This window comes from Lissotriton helveticus, chromosome 2_1 (genome assembly GCF_964261635.1).
Source record: "Lissotriton helveticus chromosome 2_1, aLisHel1.1, whole genome shotgun sequence".
NCBI classification, from domain to species: Eukaryota; Metazoa; Chordata; class Amphibia; order Caudata; family Salamandridae; genus Lissotriton; species Lissotriton helveticus.
Window position 1 is genome coordinate 1,691,800,957 of NC_136059.1, and position 25,299 is coordinate 1,691,826,255.

At 41.6% G+C, this 25,299-nt stretch overlaps 1 protein-coding gene across 1 annotated transcript in view; it reads left to right on the top strand.

Annotated features, from left to right (window-relative positions):
• SHOC1 (shortage in chiasmata 1) overlaps positions 1–25,299 on the top strand; it is a 1,878,679-nt gene that overhangs the window by 925,948 nt on the left and 927,432 nt on the right. The window contains exon 17 of the mRNA XM_078676649.1: positions 11,441–11,631. Within this exon, the coding sequence (XP_078532775.1) occupies positions 11,441–11,631 (191 nt within the window). The remainder of the gene's footprint in view (positions 1–11,440; positions 11,632–25,299) is intronic.

Consider the following 25,299-nt stretch of genomic DNA (forward strand, 5'->3'; position numbering starts at 1 on the left):
GTGTGGATTCCAGTGGTGCAGTAAAGAGTGCCATTGAGTGATACAGAGTGTAGTGGCGTAGAGTACATTCGCCTAGAGTGCAGTAGAGAGGCCTACATTTGAGTGGTGCAGAGTAGAGTGCAGTGGCATAGAGTGCATTGGCATAGAGTAGAGTGGTGCAGAGAGCAGCAGCTTAGAGTACAGTGTGCATAGTAGAAAAGAATGGCATAGAATACAATGATGTAGAGTGCAATTTTATAAAGTAGCGTAGTGTGCAGTGGTATAGAGTGCAGAGGTTCAGAGTAGAGTGGCGTTGAGTTCAGTGAGAGAGAGTGCAGTGGTGCTGAGTGCCGTGTGTACAGAGGGCAGTGCTGCAGAGTAGAGGTGTGCAGATAGCAGTGGCATAGGGTACAGTGGTGCAGAGTAGAATAGAGTGGTGTAGAGTTCAGTGATATAAAGCTTAATAGTTTAGAGTGGCATAGAGTGTTACAGAGTAGAGTATAGAGGCGTAAGGTGCAGTGGTGCAGAGTAATTGGCGTAGAGTGCTTTGGTTTTGAGTAAATATATCAGTAACAGCAGATTCCTAAATGTCAAGTGACTAAAATGTACAATTAGAATACAATGCAGTATATAGAAGTAGCAAAGAGTGGAACATATATACAAAAATGGTTAGGAACACTTCACCAATTGAATTTGCATCATCCTCAAGATAGAGAAGCCCTTCAACAGCCCAGGAAGGAGTTAAATCAGGACTCAAGTTCCGTCACCTCCACAGCAATACGTCTATTCTGTGGTGAACTTCCACCTGGCCCTCAAAGGTTCCCAGCTTAAATACTACTACTAAACATAAGAGGAAGCTTCGAGAAAACCTCGCCCCTTCTCATGAGAAAGAACTGAGCTGGTTGTACGAGTCTGCGTCAAGGCCAAGACAGAGGCTGGCCATACTCCTGTATTTTGACTTTGAGGCAGCGTGGCACATTCTACAAATAATATCCAGTTCACTCTGGTCAGTGAAGAGCGAAAAACAAGTGAGGAGCAGAAACATGCCCTCCCCATTTTGCAGCTACGTGCGAGCAGCAATGCAAAGTCAGAAAACAAGATGACATGAGTCCATGTCAAAGCCAATAGTAAGAACTCATAATTAACCCAAACAATTTATAAGCACTGCTGTGCATGCAGAAGCAAGGCAAAATCAGAAAACAAGATGACATGAAGCCATGTCAAAGCCAATAGTAAGAACTGATAATTCACCCAAACAACTTGAAGCAAGGCAAAGTCAGAAAACAAGATGACATGAGGCCATGTCAAAGCCAATAGTACTGTTCTACTCTGTGACAGATCTCACTAAAAAAACGCAAGATTAAAAGACAGAAGAGAAGCAGGCATATGCAGGACCATCCTACATTAAGGCTAGGGTAAAATAACACACTAAAGTCAATTAAAATGGTGGTAGTCGAAGGTCCTCATAGGGTGCCAAACCCCAAGAGTGGCTCTTTCACTACATTCCACCCCATGACCTTTGACTATCATAATTTACATATATCAAAACTGAACTGAAAGCACAAGTATAATACTATGAAATCATAAAAGCATGTAATAATCATTTCAAAACATGTCTTAACTGAAAAACACAATTATGATTGAAGCACTGCATATCTCAACTGAAAAACACAACTGGCATTAAAGAACTGCATTTCTTAACTGAAAAACACAACTATGTTTGAAAAACACTAAAATCATAAAAGCATGTGATAATCACTTCAAAGCATGTCTCAACTGAAAAACACAACTACCATTGAAGAACTGAGGGCCAGATGTAGGTCACCAAATACCGGTCGGTAATGGCTGATTTTGGCCGTTACCGACCAGTATTTGGTGATTGAGATGTAGGGGGCCTATATTTTACAGAATCGGTAAATTTACCGACTTGGTAAATTTACCGATTCTGTAAAATACCGATTTGGTAAATTTACCAAATCGCTAAATTTATATGTAGGTGGCACCGGAAACAGTGCCAAAGGCCCTTAAGAATTCGTTATTTACCATGACATACTATGTCATGGTAAATAACAAATTCCTATGTACATGCACATCCGTGCATGTACACCTGTGCCATGTGGCAAACATACATGCCCTAAGGGCATGCGGGCATGTATGTGTGTCACATGGCACACAAGCTAGAATCAGGGGTGCAACAGGGTGTCAAAGTGACACCCTGTCCCCCTTGTAAAATCGGTAATTTTACCGAATCGGTATTTACCGATCCGGTAATTGCCATTGATTCCTATGGGACTCAAGGCCCATAGGAATCACTGGCAATTACCGAATCGGTAAATACCGATTCAGTAATTACCGAATCACACAGATTTGGTAAAAATTACAGAATTTTTTCCTACATCTGATTTACCGAATCTAGAATACCGAATTGGTAAAATTCGGTATTCTAGAGTCGGTAAATCAGATTTACCTACATCGGGCCCTGAATTTCTTAACTGAAAAACACAACTATGTTTGAAAAACACTGAAATCATAAAAGCATGTGATAATCACTTCAAAGCATGTAGAAGTAGCTCATGCATATCTGGATACTCAACAAGAGTAAATGTTTGATGGATACACACAATAAATGATGCCTCTAGAATCAAGCATATGAACTCAGTAATGCTCCTAGTGTCTCTAATGGATAATACTGAAACTTCTACTGAAAAAGCAGCCAAATTTATATATATTTTGTGCCAAAAAATAAAAGCAACAACAACATCTTCTAACATTTTTCTCCAAATGCAGAACATTTTTGTCATTCTTTTTCTTTTAAACAAACAGTCCTTCTGCGTGACACACAACCTTCTCACATTTTGTTTTAACCTAATTTTTCTAAAATCAGTTCATTGGCTTGGGTTGGTACGACTGGTTTGTTCAGCCACAGGATGTCAGCTTGCACTGTCCAGTGTTTACTCCAGGCTTAGGGGGGAAAGGGATGGGAGGGGGTCCCACTCATTCGGGGACACTGGCATCAAGCACACCAACACGTCACAGTTTGATGACCTGGAAAAGAAACAAGCATCACTCTTCTTGCAAAAAACATTTTTTTTAAAGCGCACGTTTTCATGTCCCCGTTTTAAGTCTAAAGGCCTCATTTAATCATAACTGTCTGCACGGTTCACTGCTGGCTCTGGGGAATTGTCTGAGAATTCTACCCACGCTTTAGCCTATGAATTCTGGGTATTGGAATGAAACTCTCTTTTTCCCAGCACAGTAAAAAGGGCCGGGGCAGTCTCCTTCCTGACTATTTCTCCACTCACTGTTGGATACGTGTTCCCTTTGTCAATTGGCAGAAGCCCAGGGCAGTAAAGCTACTCTGTCTGCTCTGGTAATTTTCTTTTCTTCAACTCGCCCTTCACCTTCTGTGGGACTGGTCTGGCTTGTGCATTCTGATACCAAAGAATCACAGTTCTGAGTAAATCTAGGTGAATATACATCCCTTCATTTTCTGCCCACCTGTTTGTATGGTCTATAACTCCTAGGTGCTCCAATTTATTCATGTACACCAAATCTGAATCCTGTGTCACCACCTCTGTCTCCAAGATTTGAGCCTTTTCATCTGCAAGGAAATTAAATGTTCTGTCATGCGCAGTAGATGTGCTTTGCAGTACAATCTGCCACTTCACTGGGGAATCCTGTGTCTCAAGTTCTACCCCTGGACTTTCTATTGGGACCTGCACAAACTGGTCATGCAAATCCGCTGTCTCTGTCTGTATATGCCACTTATAACATTTGCTTCCTACCATTGACAAATCATATTTTGTCCAGTGTCTTTTAATGCGCAAAAGCACAAAAGCATCTGTATTTGTCCAGCATCTGAATTTAAAAGTATCCTCTTGTTTCCCTGTTCTTCACACTAACTACAAATATCACACTGCTGCTTAAGTGGCACACATGATACACTGTCTCTCTACTGAATTGACTATGCTTTAAAAAAAACAATTCAAGATAATGTTTACCATGTAGAGCAATATTCATCGTTCACTGACATGTTTTATTTATACCTGCAACCGGCGAAAATTAAGTCTAACAAACAGGCTTGTTTATCTGCCTGCACATTCCTTTCTGGCTGAGCAACATCCTCAAAAGAATTAAGGCCATCTGTGAAGCCTGCAGATTAACTGGCATGTTCTCTAAGTTCACATTTTTCACATATGACTCCTCATAACTGGTCAAAACAATCCTTCCAAGCTTGGTACATGTTTAATTCTTTTTTAAAATCAGCCAACTCCTGTCTCAGCTCCATACATTCTTGTTCTAAATGGTCAAACATTCAATACGTACTAAACAATGCATTCAAAATGATACCACTGTTTCTGTCTCAAATACCAAATAGTTTAACCTCTTTGGAGAGACCAGCTCCCTAAGAAATAACTCAATTGATGTCTGGGACTCGGATAACAATGGCATTTTAGAAAGCATTTCTCCCCTTTAGTTTTCTTATCCTTTTTGTGACGCCAAGATGTAATGAATGTGACTTCTCACCAATAAGCCACACCCAAACCCTGCACTCCCACTTTGGAGGCAAATATACCACTGCACCTTTAAATAACACCGTTTGAGCAGCACTCCCTAAAGACGAGGAAAAGACACAGCACTCCCTTTAGGCAAGGCAAGAAAACAAATCCAGGTGCATTTAAAATAACACACACAAGTTTATTAATGCAACTTTTTAGAACGGTAGGCCAAATATATCAGTAAATGCAAATTCCCAAATGTCAAGTGACTAAAATGTACAATTAGAATACAATGAAGTATATAGAAGTAGCAAAGAGTAGATAATATATACAAAAATGGTAAGAAATGCCTCACCAATTGAATTTGCATCATCCTCACCAACTCAAGCTGGGAAAGCCCTTCAACAGCCCATGAAGGAGTTCAATCAGTACTCAAGTTCCGTCACCCCCACAGCAATACGTCTATTCTGTGGTGAATTTCCACCTGGCCCTTGAACGTTCCCAGCTTACATACATTACTAAACGTAAGACGAAGCTTCTAGAAAACCTTCTTGTGAGAAAGAACCGAGCTGGCTGCACCAGTCTGCGTCAAGGCCAAGACGGAGGCTGGCCAAGCTCCCGTATTTTGACTTAGAGGCAGAGTTGCACATTCTACTGATAATATCCAATTCACTCTGGTCAGTGAAGAGCGAAAAACAAGTGAGGACAGAAACATGCCCTCCCCATTTTGCAGCTACGTGCGAGCAGCAATGCAAAGTCAGAAAACAAGATGACATGAGTCCATGTCAAAGCCAATAGTAAGAACTCATAATTAACCCAAACAATTTATAAGCACTGCTGTGCATGCAGAAGCAAGGCAAAATCAGAAAACAAGATGACATGAAGCCATGTCAAAGCCAATAGTAAGAACTGATAATTCACCCAAACAACTTGAAGCAAGGCAAAGTCAGAAAACAAGATGACATGAGGCCATGTCAAAGCCAATAGTACTGTTCTACATTGTGACAGCTTCCACTAAAAGACAGCAAGATTACAAGACAGAAGAGAAGCAGGCATATGCAGGACCATCCTACATTAAGGCTAGGGTAAAATAACACACTAAAGTCAATTAAAATGGTGGTAGTCGAAGGTCCTCATAGGGTGCCAAACCCCAAGAGTGGCTCTTTCACTACATTCCACCCCATGACCTTTGACTATCATAATTTACATATATCAAAACTGAACTGAAAGCACAAGTATAATACTATGAAATCATAAAAGCATGTAATAATCATTTCAAAACATGTCTTAACTGAAAAACACAATTATGATTGAAGCACTGCATATCTCAACTGAAAAACACAACTGGCATTAAAGAACTGCATTTCTTAACTGAAAAACACAACTATGTTTGAAAAACACTAAAATCATAAAAGCATGTGATAATCACTTCAAAGCATGTCTCAACTGAAAAACACAACTACCATTGAAGAACTGAGGGCCAGATGTAGGTCACCAAATACCGGTCGGTAATGGCTGATTTTGGCCGTTACCGACCAGTATTTGGTGATTGAGATGTAGGGGGCCTATATTTTACAGAATCGGTAAATTTACCGACTTGGTAAATTTACCGATTCTGTAAAATACCGATTTGGTAAATTTACCAAATCGCTAAATTTATATGTAGGTGGCACCGGAAACAGTGCCACAGGCCCTTAAGAATTCGTTATTTACCATGACATACTATGTCATGGTAAATAACAAATTCCTATGTACATGCACATCCGTGCATGTACACCTGTGCCATGTGGCAAACATACATGCCCTAAGGGCATGCGGGCATGTATGTGTGTCACATGGCACACAAGCTAGAATCAGGGGTGCAACAGGGTGTCAAAGTGACACCCTGTCCCCCTTGTAAAATCGGTAATTTTACCGAATCGGTATTTACCGATCCGGTAATTGCCATTGATTCCTATGGGACTCAAGGCCCATAGGAATCACTGGCAATTACCGAATCGGTAAATACCGATTCAGTAATTACCGAATCACACAGATTTGGTAAAAATTACAGAATTTTTTCCTACATCTGATTTACCGAATCTAGAATACCGAATTGGTAAAATTCGGTATTCTAGAGTCGGTAAATCAGATTTACCTACATCGGGCCCTGAATTTCTTAACTGAAAAACACAACTATGTTTGAAAAACACTGAAATCATAAAAGCATGTGATAATCACTTCAAAGCATGTAGAAGTAGCTCATGCATATCTGGATACTCAACAAGAGTAAATGTTTGATGGATACACACAATAAATGATGCCTCTAGAATCAAGCATATGAACTCAGTAATGCTCCTAGTGTCTCTAATGGATAATACTGAAACTTCTACTGAAAAAGCAGCCAAATTTATATATATTTTGTGCCAAAAAATAAAAGCAACAACAACATCTTCTAACATTTTTCTCCAAATGCAGAACATTTTTGTCATTCTTTTTCTTTTAAACAAACAGTCCTTCTGCGTGACACACAACCTTCTCACATTTTGTTTTAACCTAATTTTTCTAAAATCAGTTCATTGGCTTGGGTTGGTACGACTGGTTTGTTCAGCCACAGGATGTCAGCTTGCACTGTCCAGTGTTTACTCCAGGCTTAGGGGGGAAAGGGATGGGAGGGGGTCCCACTCATTCGGGGACACTGGCATCAAGCACACCAACACGTCACAGTTTGATGACCTGGAAAAGAAACAAGCATCACTCTTCTTGCAAAAAACATTTTTTTTAAAGCGCACGTTTTCATGTCCCCGTTTTAAGTCTAAAGGCCTCATTTAATCATAACTGTCTGCACGGTTCACTGCTGGCTCTGGGGAATTGTCTGAGAATTCTACCCACGCTTTAGCCTATGAATTCTGGGTATTGGAATGAAACTCTCTTTTTCCCAGCACAGTAAAAAGGGCCGGGGCAGTCTCCTTCCTGACTATTTCTCCACTCACTGTTGGATACGTGTTCCCTTTGTCAATTGGCAGAAGCCCAGGGCAGTAAAGCTACTCTGTCTGCTCTGGTAATTTTCTTTTCTTCAACTCGCCCTTCACCTTCTGTGGGACTGGTCTGGCTTGTGCATTCTGATACCAAAGAATCACAGTTCTGAGTAAATCTAGGTGAATATACATCCCTTCATTTTCTGCCCACCTGTTTGTATGGTCTATAACTCCTAGGTGCTCCAATTTATTCATGTACACCAAATCTGAATCCTGTGTCACCACCTCTGTCTCCAAGATTTGAGCCTTTTCATCTGCAAGGAAATTAAATGTTCTGTCATGCGCAGTAGATGTGCTTTGCAGTACAATCTGCCACTTCACTGGGGAATCCTGTGTCTCAAGTTCTACCCCTGGACTTTCTATTGGGACCTGCACAAACTGGTCATGCAAATCCGCTGTCTCTGTCTGTATATGCCACTTATAACATTTGCTTCCTACCATTGACAAATCATATTTTGTCCAGTGTCTTTTAATGCGCAAAAGCACAAAAGCATCTGTATTTGTCCAGCATCTGAATTTAAAAGTATCCTCTTGTTTCCCTGTTCTTCACACTAACTACAAATATCACACTGCTGCTTAAGTGGCACACATGATACACTGTCTCTCTACTGAATTGACTATGCTTTAAAAAAAACAATTCAAGATAATGTTTACCATGTAGAGCAATATTCATCGTTCACTGACATGTTTTATTTATACCTGCAACCGGCGAAAATTAAGTCTAACAAACAGGCTTGTTTATCTGCCTGCACATTCCTTTCTGGCTGAGCAACATCCTCAAAAGAATTAAGACCATCTGTGAAGCCTGCAGATTAACTGGCATGTTCTCTAAGTTCACATTTTTCACATATGACTCCTCATAACTGGTCAAAACAATCCTTCCAAGCTTGGTACATGTTTAATTCTTTTTTAAAATCAGCCAACTCCTGTCTCAGCTCCATACATTCTTGTTCTAAATGTTCAAACATTCAATACGTACTAAACAATGCATTCAAAATGATACCACTGTTTCTGTCTGAAATACCAAATAGTTTAACCTCTTTGGAGAGACCAGCTCCCTAAGAAATAACTCAATTGATGTCTGGGACTCGGATAACAATGGCATTTTAGAAAGCATTTCTCCCCTTTAGTTTTCTTATCCTTTTTGTGACGCCAAGATGTAATGAATGTGACTTCTCACCAATAAGCCACACCCAAACCCTGCACTCCCACTTTGGAGGCAAATATACCACTGCACCTTTAAATAACACCGTTTGAGCAGCACTCCCTAAAGACGAGGAAAAGACACAGCACTCCCTTTAGGCAAGGCAAGAAAACAAATCCAGGTGCATTTAAAATAACACACACAAGTTTATTAATGCAACTTTTTAGAACGGTAGGCCAAATATATCAGTAAATGCAAATTCCCAAATGTCAAGTGACTAAAATGTACAATTAGAATACAATGAAGTATATAGAAGTAGCAAAGAGTAGATAATATATACAAAAATGGTAAGAAATGCCTCACCAATTGAATTTGCATCATCCTCACCAACTCAAGCTGGGAAAGCCCTTCAACAGCCCATGAAGGAGTTCAATCAGTACTCAAGTTCCGTCACCCCCACAGCAATACGTCTATTCTGTGGTGAATTTCCACCTGGCCCTTGAACGTTCCCAGCTTACATACATTACTAAACGTAAGACGAAGCTTCTAGAAAACCTTCTTGTGAGAAAGAACCGAGCTGGCTGCACCAGTCTGCGTCAAGGCCAAGACGGAGGCTGGCCAAGCTCCCGTATTTTGACTTAGAGGCAGAGTTGCACATTCTACTGATAATATCCAATTCACTCTGGTCAGTGAAGAGCGAAAAACAAGTGAGGACAGAAACATGCCCTCCCCATTTTGCAGCTATGTGCGAGCAGCAAGGCAAAGTCAGAAAACAAGATGATATGATGCCATGTCAAAGCCAATAGTAAGAACTCACAATTAAACCAAACAACTTGAATCAAGACAAAGTCAGAAAACAAGATGACATGAGGTGATGTGAAAGCCAATAGTAAGAACTCATAATTAACCCAAACAACTTAAAGCAAGGCAAAGTCAGAAAACAAGATGACATGAGTCCATGTCAATGCCAAAAGTAAGAACCCATAATTAACCCAAACAACTTGCAAGCACTGCTGTGCACGCAGAAGCAAGGCAAAGTCAGAAAACAAGATGACATGAGGCCATGTCAAAGCCAATAGTACTGTTCTACATTGTGACAGCTTCCACTAAAAGACAGCAAGATTACAAGACAGAAGAGAAGCAGGCATATGCATAACCGTCCTACATTAAGGCTAGGGTAAAATAACACACTAAATTCCATTAAAATGGTGGTAGTCGAAGGTCATCATAGGGTGCCAAATCACAAGAGTGGCTCTTTCACTACACCTGAATCCTCCTCATTGAATTTGCTCACCTACTACTAACTACGGGCGACAATGAGTGCTCTGCATGACACCTCCTCGGAATGCCCCTCTGTTGTTTTTATCGTTAGAAATTATGATTATCAATCTGTTCCCTCACAAGTTCATTATCCGGCTTTATGCTTTGATACAGGAGAAAGGGCTGGCATGTACTCCCGCTGCACGGGATAACTGGTCTACTGACTTAGATGTCCCTATTAGCGAGGTGCAGTGGCGCTATTGCTGTCATCAATAAAGACCTTTCTCCAAATGATTGACGTGCCTTATACATTTTAAATATCTGATTAGAGTAAATTGTACGCTGGTACAACTACACAAAATGGGCTTTGTCGAGGAGGCGCTCTGCCCAGGATGCGCTGTGCCTGAGGCTACTTTTCTGCATCTGATGTAGTAATGCCCAGAGTGGCGTGCTTTTCGTCTGAGGTGTTTGATACTATTACGGATAATGCACTTGGGAGGATGCCCTTGCTCAGCTATGTGAAAGACATCGCCTTGGGGTGCAAAAACTCACAGCTCCCTTCTTAATGCTAGCTAAATGTTGGGTGGCCATACAGTAGGTAGCCCGCTAGCTGCGGGATGCTGCCTACTGCCAAGAGCAATTGGACACCTACTAGGAACTATGCCTGTGTTCTCTCGCCCCAAATGATTTCTGGGCCCTTGGTGCAAAACACTGCAGAACTGAGTGCAGAATGAGTTATTTCTCCATGTGCCGGTCTTCAACACCATTAAACTGTGTCTGCCTGGGTCTTAGACGCGATGAACTGGATATACTCTGGCCTGCCATGTGGAAATGTGATGGGGGTATGAGCCCTCATGGCAGACAAGGGGAGTAGATGGAATCCAGAGGAGATGGCTACTATCTTGCTATGCTATGGGAACTCTACCGGTAGGGCAATGATGGACCTTCACTATGTGTACCGGGTCAGTGGCTTACTGTGTGACATTGTTGTCTTGTCTGATTTAACCACCTGCTGTGTGGTTTGTACTCTGTATCTGTTCTATTTTTCATTGCAATAATACTTTTAATAAACAAAATGAAATGTATAAATCAGTAGAAAAATAAAAACAATATTTTGTTTGCAAATTAAAAAAAAAGCTTTTACACTTCTATAGGAACTTTCCCCACAAGGTCAGCAATAGGTTTTATCAAGAAGCATCAGTATTAAGGTTTGTAAGTGAGGGTATCAGATCCATCTCTTTTCTTATTGCATAATTTTGAAATGGTGTCTCAGAATCACTGTGAGAATCTAAAAAAAAATCATGCAACTCCCAAAAATTGGAAACCTTTTGGTCAATCCTTTAATGCAGTGCTAGGCCAAACAACTCCTAACAAAACATCACTGCACCTAGAATTAGTTTGTATGTGAAAACATTAAGCGTAACCCAGTTTTAAACAATTCACAAATCAGTATCAATTGTTATTATTTCTTCCTAAATATCTCACCTGCTACATGCAATATACAGTCTCTGCTTAATGTCGTTGCTTTTGTTTTATGCTAGGATATTTATTGAAGGCAAAAGACATGTATAAAAGTACACTTGGAACTTGCTTGGATGAAATCTGGAGGAGACTGGCTGTTCTGCAGTACATTGAGAAGAATAAGCAAGAAATCAACCCAAAAACCACTGCACTGCAAGACCAGCTTCTAAATTGGTTGCAAAATAACTCTGATCTTGAAGATGAGCGTAAGGTAGATATTAATGTAGAGTTTGTCTTGACAATGATGATAAATCCTAAACACAAGAGCAAGTTATACCTGGGTAATTTAAAAACATTTTGAGCTTTTTTAAGTTGCATTATATAAAAAAAGCAACACACAGAGTGCTTGTTACCATTCTTATTAGGTCTCTACTAGGCAGCGCTTTCGCTGTCTCTTTGAGACTTGCTGTATTCAGGACATGGGCATTAGGCTCCACCCACTTTCCGCCCATTTTTTTAATTGACTCCTGTCACTGTTCTTTGTAAATGGTGGCTTTTCATTGGTCAACAGGCTTAGTATTCCCTCCTTAGTTCAGCTTTTCTCTTCTTGTAACCTCCTATTAGGACACCCCCTGTTACATGTGTTGTTACTCGATATGTTTTATTACAGCCTTGGAGCACTATTTTCATGAATGGCTATCTCCTGCCTGCTGTTGCAGGCAGGACTCACTTTCTTGCATCACTTTTTTTTAAATGTATTTAACCACCGCAGCACGCCTCTGGTGGATTAATGGTGGCCACGCTTTTCTTTTGTTTGTTGCGCTCCCCGAATGGGGCCACATGCCTTTTTTTTTACATTTTTTATTTTTATTTAAATTAGTGGAGCGGGGCAGGAGAATAAGGGTCACATGCATCAACATTTTCAATAGCAATTAACTAATTGCGATTTTCAGGGAATCCTAATTAGGTAATTGCTATTCCAAATGTATGAAACTCCAAGAGTTTCATTTAGCGATTCCTAGGGGGTCACAAATTGACCTACCTCATTAATAATAATGAGGTAAGTCGCAATTTGCAACCCCCTAGGAATCACTAAATTAACGGGGATGGTGGCCTGCTAGGGTCAGAGGACCACCATGTCCATGATTGCTCTTCAATAAAGCAATTTTTTTTTAAAAATACAGCCTTTATTCCTTAAAGGAAAATGGGATGTGATTAAAAGAAAGAAATGTAAAGTTTTCTTTTCATTTTTTAAGAGCAGGCAGTCGTCCTTGGGTCAACTGCCTGCACTTATAAAAGGTTTTCGCCACCATTCCCAATAGGGAAGAGGGCCTTTGGGGACCCCTTCCCATTTGCAAATGAGTTACCACCAACTTGAAGTTTGTGAATGTTTTGTGACCGCATTCATGGTCACAAAACATTCATACATACCGCTGCGATTCGGTATTTGGAAGGGATGCCCTAAACACGCCCCTTCCAAATACCGAATCGCAAACCCATTTTGTTATTCTGTAACAGGTTACCAAATAGCAAAATAGGGTTTGTCACATAGGAAAATCCTGTTTTACATTCACAAACGGGTCAATTCTGCAAATAGGCCTGTTTTTGAATGCATACTAGGTTCATACATGTGGCCCACAGTGACTTGCCATAGACAAGAGCTTTTTTTTTTACCTTTTAATTAAAAATACGCTTTACAGTTAACCTCCTTGTGTCTCTCCCAACCCCCTCACCTCTCCCTCAACACTTACCCCTCCCTCACCCAGAGTGAACGTCTCTAGCTGCTTTGTGGCGCCATCATGTGTAAACAGCAGTCTGCATCTACACAACGTGACGCACTTACACTAAAAATTTGGTGCCCCACCCACTTTTCCTTCTGCATGTCAGTGCGGTACACCACGCTTTATCTTTACATATAGTGGCTTGCAGTCCCTGCTGCATTTATTCTCCCAGGCGTACTCGCGACCCGCGGGGCTGCCGCCATGTCTCTTCACAACCCTCTCTCCTGGAGTGTGCCTGGAATGTTGACCGAAATGACGCTACTCGCTTCGGGGCGCTCAACCTGATCGCAGCAAGTTCCGCTCAGGTAAGTGCAAACTACACAGAAGCTAAAAGTTATGCATCTGCACTGAGCCCCTGTTACTCTACAAACTGTTCCCAAGCTTCAGGAGGCAACAGTCAATCAATCAATCTGGGGAATTGTAAGCGCGCTACTCACCCCTGAGCCAGCCACGGCCGACAGTGGGAGTACCTGCCGGGCTGTGAAGTAGGGAGGGGGAGGGGCAGGGTGGAGGTAGTAATGTATGGATTATGGAGTTTTACAGGTAAGTAAACATTTAAATAGATAAAATGAATTTCGTTGCGCGCACTGCATTGCATTTTGAGGATGCAGTGCACTCAACGAAATTCGTTTCATTCATTTAAATGTTTACTTACCTGGGAAGCTCCGTAATCCATACATTACTACCGCTCACCCTGCCCCTCCCCACGTCACCGCCCTGCAGGTACTCCCACTGCTGGCCGCGGCTGCCGTGAGGGTCTCAAGGCGCTGGGGGAGGTGGGGTCAGCAGTTCCGATCAGTGAAGAGCCAGGTCTTGAGCGCCTTCCTGAAGGTGTGTGTCTGATGTTGATCGGGAGCCACTCTCAGGTCTTGGCCCCAGTGCTTAGAGCATCTTACTATCTGATGGCCACATTTCCCTAAAGTCTTAAATTTACATGTGGCTTCTGCTTTCTGGTTACCACTTGACAAGCTGCTGTGATAGGGCCTAAGAGGGCCAGGCCCAAGCGAAACAGAGCTGTGAGACGGGCACCACAGCACCCCCTCAACGACACCACTGCAAAACCACAGTAAACCAAAGAATCGGTGTATGCATTCCATGAATCATATTACTTGCAGTCATGAAAAATATTTAGTACGTGACTAAAAGTGCACACATTTTTATCTGCGAATTAGAATGTAAGTGACATTTATATGCAACCTGGTTAGTCACATATCAGTGTATTAATTTTTTTAAAAATCACTTGAATTAGGCATGTTTTACTACAATTTCTGTGTGGCTGCCCAGCCCCTGTGTTACAAGACACAGCATCCGCAGCACTCGTGATAGATACTTTTGTCAAACAATGGCACCGCTGTCCATGCCTGATCAGTTTTATTTACCCTGGACAGTGCTAACCCACTTTTGCGGCACAAATATACCATGTTATCACCGCGTGTTTATCAGTTGGCCTTTCCTTTGATCGCACATATGTGCACTGGACGTCTAGTAAGTGAGGCAGGGTGTCAATCAACATTTCCAGCAATCACTATGTTATATTCTACATAGTGTGAAGAATAGGGGTGTGATTTGGAGGCTATAGGGTTGCTGTGGTGGTTGAACTGCCAGTGAGAGCAAGGCAATACTCTGAAAAGTAAACAATATTATTGGTATCATTAATGTACAGAAGCATACTTTACAACATAAGCAAATACTTAATTCCTTCATATTAGAGAGACACTCATACCGCTGGTTTAATAGAAGTGGTGGCCCAATCAGTGTTTCTCAGAGGCTCATATTCAGGAAGTGTGGAGTGTCACCCCGCTCAGATTGTGAATCTTTGGTGTTAGTACCATTCCCCAAGCCCCATCCCACAAAGGTATTAGAAAGAGAACTAACCAGTACTTTCAAAGTAGCTTCAGACTTGACGTTGTTTCCACTTGCAGTACCCACAGACAACTCAGTATCAACATTTAGAGGAATGGTACCAGCATGATTTTAGTTAATTAAGAAGGTGAACGTGCTGGCCTTTGAAGAGGTCTTCCGCAGCCTTACAATGGAGCATACTCCATATTGTTTACCAATTGCCAATAATGGTTGCCAGTTAAAAGACCCATTACAATGCCCTGCACCACTGTAGACCTCGAGCCTGTACCCCCTCTCACCTGAGCATCAGCTTCCAACCCAGAAGCCGCCCTTTCACATGCCTGTCATCCCAGGAACACCCCCTCCTTTAACATACCACGATCTTCTGCTTTCCACCACATCGCCCCCACCAACCAACCTCTGCCAAAGTCAAAGCTTTGTCCTACCCAAGCCAAATGCAACAGCACATACCTTAAAATTGGCTTAATGTCATGGGGTAGGCCCTTTACTTCTGTGACCTCAAATTTGAATCGAAACGTCTCTTGTATTAACGTGGAGGTGGAACGGCCATTTTCACTTCCAGCGCTATGGCACCATTGCAGGTGTATAACTTTTAAAAAACACACAACAGAGTTCTTTATTTTATTAAGGTGGGGTGGGGAGGACATATCTATTGCATCGGTAAAAAAACACCAACGAGTGCGAGACCTATTGCATTTCCAACATACAAACCCATCTATACTGTACATTCCTAAGCTGGTCGGGAGCTCTTTAGTGAACTATGCCACATAATGTAAGTGTGCGCTGCAAGAAAAAGGGTCCTTTCCGTACCCTAAAGTGTAGGGAAGATTTTGCAGTGGAATTGCAAGGTCCTCCGTCCTGTATTTTGCTCATGATAAGCCCACAATCTCTAAGTGGAGTCTGGGCGGTGTTGGACAGCAACAGCCAGTGTTGTGGAGCAGGTCTGTGGGCGGAGGCTGCATCGTGGCATTCCAGACAGTGTTGATGCCGGCTGGGGAAGCTGGGCTTCATTACCTTTGTCTCAGGAGCGTCTTTTAGGAGCAAAAAGGGGGAAAATGACAGCAGGACACATATGAATTTGGGAGGAGGAAAGGGCCGTAGAAGAAAAAACCCCACAAGTTTCCTCAAACTCTCCCGCTACAGGAATAAAAGCATCAGGTAAACGGGCAACACACCCAGGGGCAGGGGATTTGGATTTGAAAGAAACCATTGCAGATGCCCAAATAACTAGAAATGCTCTAAGAAACAAACATATTTGGGTGGAAAATGTGTTGGGTGCTCTGGCTCGAGCAAAACCAACCTCATTCTCCTTTTCCAAGAAGAAAAGTGATAGACAAGAAGAGCCTAATCTAATAAAAAGAAACTTTGCCTCTCAGGTCTTCCACAATTGGCCGTGTAACCAAACCGTAAAACAGGCTAATCCAAAGGAGGTTTGGGGGAAAGGTGGTAAATTAATAGAGCTCATCAAGATTACCCCTTCTTTGTGTTCTTTTTTCAAGGTTCAATCGAAAGGAGAGGAGGGACACACTTCCTTACCCCCTCGGGTCCAACAAATATGCAGGGCAGGTTCAGGATCAGGTCCACAAAGCTACAGTGTTGACATAGAAGAGACAGGGGTGAGTAAAGTGGTACTTGAGACTAGTAACAGATTTCATCTACTAGCAATTAATGATGAGCAGGATCAGGCACGACCACACTACTCCCAACTACATAATCTAAACCCACAGCTGTTGGGTCAAGAAAGTCAGCTAGGTGTGATAGATGAAGTCAGAGAGAAGTTTGCGATATCTGTGAAATCAAGGAAAAATTCAGGGGTCATGTGATGCCTTAGAGTCCAAGATGAATTCCTAAATGGAACAAAATGTGTACGATGTAAATTTCCTTAGAGAAACTCAATAGAGAGGCCGAAACCAATCAAAAGGAGATCCAGACATTGAAAATGGGAGACAAAGATCTCTGTGACAAAATTGAGACACTAGAAAAAAACCACGAGAAGGAAAAACATTAGAGTACTGAATGTTCCAGAAGGAGAGGGACAAAACATCAAAGGCTTCATGATCATTCTACCGAAGGATTTTATTCCTTGTATTGACCCTATGGCACTGCAAGAAGACATACAGCGGATCCATTGGGATCCTTTTTCAAAAGGGGCAGTTAGGTAAAACCCAAGGAAGCTCTTGATTAATTTTAAGTCATACTTTCTTAAGGAGCCCCTGTCCAGTTGTGTTTTCCTGCCACTTTGAAACTCGTGTGAAACAACAAAATGTATAATATAAGGGACCCAGCGGAAGGAGGAATTCTAGTGGAACAAATCAGAGTGCACCAGAAATAAAATGGACATCACCGAAGTAAAAAGAGAGTTAAAATGGGTATCTTTTTCAATATATACTTAGTGGTTTCAGGGAGGATCCCCCAGGGTGGGGTTGGAGGGTCACTGTCATGACAGGAGCTTTGTCTTTTCTTAAAGCACTGGGTGAGGGAGCATGTGGGAGAAAATAGAAAAACATTTCAATTCCTTATTGATAAAGAGATAAAGAGATAATACGTAGATGTGACTGAAGCTCATTTAGGTATAATCTATTTCCCTCCATATGGCAAGTTAACATACCAAATCCGTCAACTTCCATACCCTTTAAAGGTCTTAACATGGAATGTCAACAGACTTAGGGTTAAACATAGATGGAGAAGAATTTTTGAATCAAGGAGGATTTCGGATAGTGAAGTCATAATTCTACAAGAGACCCACCTGTTAAAAGAGGAATGGGAGGATATTGTAAAGAAACTAAAATGGGTCTACCACACATATGCCCCAATCAGTCATGTTGTGTTAAGGGGGTGGCAGTCCTTAATAAAAAATCTATTCAGGCCACTTTGAGGGAATTCATTGTGGATCCAGGGAGGAGATCGGTAATATTAAAGGCAAAAATATACAGTTCATGGTACGCTTTTGTGTGATATTATGAACCAAACATTGATGACCCTGCCCAACTTGGGGCCTTATATAATCAGCTTTTGGAGGTTATTCTCCCCATAATATTAGGAGGGGATTTCAATGTGCTAATAAAGCCTGTCTTAGATAAATCTACTATTAGAGATATTGCAGGTTCCCCAAAAGTGAGAGCACAAGTTAAACAATTAATGGATGACTTGGGCCTAGTCGATATTCAGAGACTAAGAAGAGAAGAGAGAAAAGCTTTATTTCCAATAACCAGACTGGCATTTTGCTAGAATAGACATATTTTTTGTGGATTTCAAAATAAATAATAAAGTTAATAAAGTGGTACGTGTGGGAACAACTCTCTGATCACTCTGCAGTCTTCTTAGAGCTCCTGTTAGACAAAAAACCTCCTCCTGTGAGATGGTCGGTGAATTGAACACTCTTTTTAGACTCACAAGTAATTGATTACCTGAAGCAAGATACAAAATATTTTTTTCAGATGAATAGAGGCTCAGCCCCTTTGCACGTCACCTGGGACACATACAAAGCCTTCATTAGAGGAAGAATGGTTAGTAATGCTGCAAATAAGTATAAGGAAACAAAATATAAGATAAAGGACTTTGAATCCATAGTACAGGGTCTGCAGAGAGAGGTAGGCAACCCGCATTACACCCAAGATCAGGTAGCTATAGAGGAAAGAATAAGGAGCACACAAATGTAAATAACAACCTGTAGAGGGGTGCCACCAACTAGGCCGAGAAAGATTTCCCTCGTAAATAAGGTTTGTTTTTCTAACTAGAGACCTTTGAGCCAATCAAAGGAGATCTGTGTTGGCTTCCGTTCCCTCTCCGTTTCCGAAAGTTAGAAGTGAGTAACTTTTGCCAATATCTCTGCTGATGAGCTCTTTTGTGTATTCGAGCTGAATTAATAAGGCCAGTAAAATAAAAAGATTACATGCATTATATACAAAAAAGGAAAAAAATACATGAGAAAGACAAAACAATATTAAAGGGATCTCAAAAGGCAAGAAAAAGCCCAGAGCCCAAATTGTTCCCATAATCACAAATGCACTTTGAAATGAGAGCCACCCGCCTGGAATTATTCTTACAGTCCACATCCTCCACCCTGAAAGCTTCAGGAAAAACATTATTAGGGTGATGCCTATAGCAGATCATCATGGAAGAATCACATCAGGCGATATCTGGTATTTGTGAACTTTGTAGTTGATATATTTGGTACCCTTTTCAGAAAGAATGCCCTACTGCTCCGAGAATGTGGAGGGAGCTTCAGCAATCCACAATCTTTTCATAAAATGGCACCCAATATTAAAAGCAACACATTAAAAAGGACTATGACACATAGCCTGCCATTTCAAAATTCTAACCATTACTAATTGAGCATGACCTGCAATAACCATATTGCATATAGCACTTCACCAAATTAAATGTCTGCTACCAAACAAGCCCAACCAAATGTACAAAAAAACAAAGACTGAGCATTATCCAGTAGGTTGCATTAACATGAAGGGGCCTAATCACAAACATAAAGTACTACTCACGTACTACAAAATACTATTCACAAACCTACTTGCAGAGACCTCTGCCCCTACCTCTCGTATCTTTTCTGTTTGGAGATCTCTGCCATAGTGGCAGAGACTCTCACACACAGTCGTAAAATGTGGGAGTGACAAAGGAGTGTGACTGTAAACTGGAGAATACTTTCTCCTAAATTGGAGTGGTTTACGAAAATTTAAAGGGGGGTTTGTGGGGGACATTCTGATACAAACACACATGCCACTCGCAGATGCTGCAACACACTCCCATAGAAAATAGCAGAGGCATGGAAATGAAGGAACACCCTATAGGAAATAATGTTAAAATAATATAATTATTTTAAATTCCATTTGTGTGTCTGTGTGTGTGTTATATCTGTTTATACGTACTGTAAAGTACATGCTGAACATCACTTGTATGCAAGAAAAATGTTAGCAAAATTTCAAATGAGAGACATATTGAGGCATAATCACAAAGGTAAATTCAGTCATAGATGTAAGTTTATGTCCAAAGTTACCTTTATTAAACCCGGCAGGAATTCATAAAAGGATATCTGAAAGGCATACATGGTTTTACGAGTTCTAATTTCTCTTTAATGAGTGTGGATTTCTCCATCATTTATGTTATGTTATAGGTATTTCTAAAGCGAAACAATTACCTGGAGGTGTCTGGGTCCTAAACCTTGATTTAGAGTTCATAATCACAACTAATAGTCAAAAAGTCAAGTCTTCAAAAGCTTCCTGAAAGACAAAAGATAAGGCAAAGATTTAATATGCACAGGGGAGTATTTCAGAGTCTTGAAGCACACACCACAATGCTTCTCCCATCCCATGTTGAGCGCTCGAAAGTAGGGACAATGACATTTCTGGCAGTCCTGGAGTGAAGACGCCTGTTGGAATACTACCAATTAAAACTATCTTTCAGAGATTTAGGGCTTATGTTGTGCAATGCTTTATAGGTGAGGCATAAGGTTTTAAAGCATATCCTTTGTTCGATCGGTAACCAGTGCAGCTTCCACAAGGCGGATTTTGCTGAATGAAATTTGGAAATATTCAGCAGTAGCCTTGGTCCTGCATTTCGGAGGGGTTGAAGTTTCATTATAAACTGCTTTTGCAAATTCAAATAAAGTCCCTGCAATAGTCTATTTTCTACATTACCAGACTTGTCACAATGGTGGTTTGCAACGGCGTTGGGATATGAAGAAGAATTTTCTTCACTATCTTTGGTGTAGAACATTAAGATGAAATAGTGGCTTTCACTTGATCCCCAAAGGCAAGCTTGTTGTTCATAAGAACACCAAGATTCTTTGGCTCAGGGAGAGTTCCTAATTCTTGAGGCCACCAAGCTGGTGAGCAAAAAGAGACCTCTTTGCCGAATAGGAGGACCTCAGTCTTCGCTGAGTTCAGTCTTCTGCAGTTTTTGTACATCCAGTCACGAACTGCTGACGTACAGTTGTTAAATCTATTACTGATTGTATTATCCTTACCCAAATCAGAGACCACGATCTGAGTGTCACCCGCGTATGATGTGAGAGAGAAATAGAATTGTTTAAGCAAACCTGCCAATGCTGCCACATATACATTGAAAAGAGGCAGACTTAGCAAATACGCTTGAGGGAATCCTCAAGGCAATGAAAAGGGTTTCGTTTAAAACCCCTTAAAATATACAGTTTGCTCTCTCTGACTAAGGAAGAATCTCAGAATGGCCAGTGCTGCTCCCTTAATCCCCATATTGTGGAGACGGTCAAACAACAAATCGTGGTTGACCGTGTCAAAGGCCGCTGACAAATCTAATAGGTTTAGAACTGTTCTCCTACCCTTATCAAGAGTGGCCTAATTTCCTCCATGGCCCCTAACAGTGCCGTTTTTGTGCTGTGGCCATTCCTGAACCCAAACTGTGAGGGTCCAGGAACTGATGCTTCTGAATAAAAATAGGCAACTGTTGATTCAAGACTTTTCTACAATTTTTGCAGGAAAGGGAAGCCTAGAGATAGGGCGATAGCTATCGTGGTCCATAAGATCAAGATTTAAATTTTTTTAAGTGGAAGGTTTGATGTCTACTTCCATTGTGTTGGGAAGAAGCCAGATTTATTCATTTTGTTAAAAATTTCAGTGAAATGTGAAGAAATCCTCACCAGAACACCCCACTCAAGAGGTGGGAAGAGTGTGTTCCAATACATGATTTGGCTTGGAAGTTTTAAGAATGCTCTCAAACATGTACATTTGTGCTCAGTCACAAATTCCTCTCCGTCCGCTTTCCATCATGGGAATGGTCAGAGATTTATCCCAGCCAAAGACTAAAGTAACTCGCCTTCCAGGATAGGAACAGAAATGGTTTATAATGGGGGCATAGCGAAATGGCTTTCACCACAGGGAAGAAAAAAAAGTAGTCCATCTGGAAATGTGAACCTGACGCTGCATCCAGTACCACCATAATGACGGGTATACAGGAGCCTGTACCTAATGTTTCAAAAAGAAGTAACCTATCTTCCCACCTATTACATTTTTGTTGCCCTGTGGTTGAAGATGAAGTACAATGAAGCACATCTAATTCCGTCATGCAGCTGCATGGTCCAGCCCTCTGTTGTCAGAAGATTCACTGTTAAACTCAGGTGACAGCACAAACCGTTATTGACATTGAACATACTCTTTGGCTTCTCCACTGCAGCAACTGGAATTTTCAGGGAAAGGGAAAGAGAGAGAGAGTGAGCAGAAGTACAAGGATAAAGGGGACTACCTGATGATGACATTGATTCAGCAGCTGTGGGCAGTTCTGCTGGGGTGTCCTGGAGCAGGTTGAGCTTCTGGCCTGAGTGCTAGCACTGCTTAAGCTGTAGCATTCACCCTTCCTCACCCTACTACTCCACATATAGATTTTACTGTGGTGGTTGACTCCCAATCACCAGGTAAACCACAGAGCTGGCTGTAGGCTTTCAGGCAGCCAGGATTGGTATTGCCTTCTCATGCTTATCATTGCAGGCTCCTCCACTTAGGGCTAACCAGTCACATAATATGCCAGATCAAAGGGCTTGGAGCCAACACTAAAAAGAGTTCACAGACTACATTCCACAGGAGCATTGAAGACAAGAGAACATCCAGGGTTGAAGTAGTAGTGCTGACAATGACCAATGAAAAGCAGCTTCAAAACCATTTTATCTTTCTGTCTGACACCTTTGATCCATTGTCTGGATTCTAAATGTATCACAAAGTAAGAAGCTTGAGACCCAAACGGTACTTGAAGTAACTGTGGACACCCGCACCTTTCACATTAGGGTAGCATTGGCAGTAGCATGTTTATTAAATTATACCTGCTGATGACACATGCTGTATACTTATGTTTGTGGTTGTATTATAGTAGTTTATTTATTTATTGAAGTTTTGTATAGCGCTAGCTGGACCCGAGGGTATCAGAGCGCTTCACATCCAATACAAATAAGCACCAACAAGACAGTGAAGACGGTAAACAAGAGCAGGGAGCACAGGCGGAAAGTAAAAGTCTGCACAATAACAACATGAGCGCACTACAGGGCGGAGATCGAGAGCAAATCGTCCGGCTCTGGGATCATAGAGATAGTAGCCTTTCAAAGTCAAACGTGGGGTTCTCGTTACGATCCAGAGCGCTCAAGGAAGAGGGCTTTGAGTAGCATCTTGAATTTCGGGAAAGAGGCGGTCATTCTGATATGGGGGGGATGGAGTTCCATATCTTGGGAGCATTACCCACAAAGGATTTACTAGATGTTTTGTGTTTCTGTGATTTCAAAGGAATGAGTAGGAGCATGTTGGCGCTTCTGAGGTTCCTAGACTGACCGGCCCTTTTGAGTTTGGTGGCCAGATATTCTGGTTTGCCTGTATGCAGGGCTTTGTGTGTGAGGCAAGCTGTACGGAAGCTGGCTCGTTGGTCAATAGGGAGCCACTTCAGATCGTTGAGAGCCGGGGAGATGTGCTCCTATTTCTTTATTCCCGTGACCATTCTTGCTGCGGCATTGAGGGTAGTGGTCAGCGGTCCCAGGTGAGATTTGGCTGTTCCAGTCAGTGCTGCAATGCCATAGTCAATTCTGGAGAGCACCAGTGCCTGAGTGGCCTGTTTCAGATCTTTCGTGGGGAGGAAGGGTTTCAGTTTGTAGAGAAGTTTCAGCTTAAGGAAAGCACTTTTGGCAGTTTTTGAGATGTGTTCTTTCACGTCCAGTTTGGGGTCAAGAGTGATCCCTAGGGATTTTACAGAGTCTGTAGGTACAAGAGGAACATTACGGGTGTTTAAGGCTTTGAGCCATTCTACTATTTGGGGGTTTTCATCTTTATTCGAGATGAGGAGCACTTCAGTTTTTTCTTCATTGAGTTTGAGGTGGTTGGATGAGAGCCAATGTTGAACCTCTGTGAGTGTGCCATTCAGTCTGTGAATGCCTGCGATCAAAGTGGTTTCCAGATAGAGTTGTGTGTCGTCCGCGTAGAGGTGGAAGGGGATGTTGGAGTTCCTTAGAATTGATGTGAGGGGCTCCATGTAGATGTTGAAAAGTTGTGGTGAGAGTACTGACCCCTGTGGGACTCCTCTACTAATGGGGAGAGGGTCCGATTCAAAGCTTTTGATTTTCATTCTTTGTGTGCGGTTGTTGAGAAAGGAGGAGACCCATTTTAGAACCGTCTTTTCCAAGCCCGCTCTCTCCTGGAGGACATTGAGTAACAGGGTATGATCAACTGTGTCGAACGCAGCCGAGAGGTCTAAGAGGATGAGAAGGCTACATTGGTTGGAGTCGAGCGGCATGTGTAGATCATCCAGGACATTTTGGATTGCGGTTTCAGTGCTGCAGCCCTTTCTGAACCCTGATTGGTGTGGGTCGAGTAGATTCGTGTTCTCTAGGTGTTGGGTTAGCTGTGACAGCACACATCTTTTAAGAATTTTTAATAAGAGCGGAAGGTTTGAAACTGGTCTGAAGTTGTTCATGTCCTTTGGGTAGAAGGATAATGGGAAAACACAAAATATTGATTTAAGTTTTTCTAAAACCAGTTTTTTGCAGATGCAAAATGTTGACCAGTTTTCACAAACAATTCATACTACACTAAAAACATGACAATAATTACCACGGAACCAGGTTATAATCCCTGTCTGAAAAATTAGTCACTATTTAAATAATGCATACAAAACATGCTTAAATTCTCACCAAAAATGACATTGGAAAATTATGCAAATTTTTTCTTTACAGTTTGGAAAATGTTTAAACCATTGAGTAGAAAAGAGGTCTAAGGAGGAACAGTTACAAAAAAAACAATGTAAGGAGGAAAGGAAAGTAGAAAACAAATTTGAAGTGTTGAGGAAGGACAGTAACACAAAAATAGGAGGAAATGATAGCGGACACAGGGTGATGAAAAATGGAATGAGTAACCTCTCAGATCAACATTAGGAAAAAAGAACTGGATAGGAGTAGATAGCAGGAGCGAAAAAGAGAGCGTGTGAATGAGGGCGAGATTTAAGGATTATAGAGGATGTCTCACTGCGAACATGACCATGAGCGACTTCAAGAGCTGTCCCCTGAAATTGGAATTAAAATCAAAAGGAAGTAGGAGATTTCTGAATACCAGTACAAAAAGAAGTGGGGTAAAAATAAATAGTGAATGCTATATTAGGAGAAATATGACAAGGGAAGAGGAGTAGAAAGACTTGGAGAGCGTGCCTAGGGGTCATGGAGTTAAGTCTGAGAAAGTCTGCTGTGTCTCGTTCTTGTTTGCCCGAGGAAAGGTAGATTCCACTTCGTAGCCTCTGTACCACCCTGTCCTAAATAGTACAAGTAAAAGGTGTCAAGTGTCTTAAGA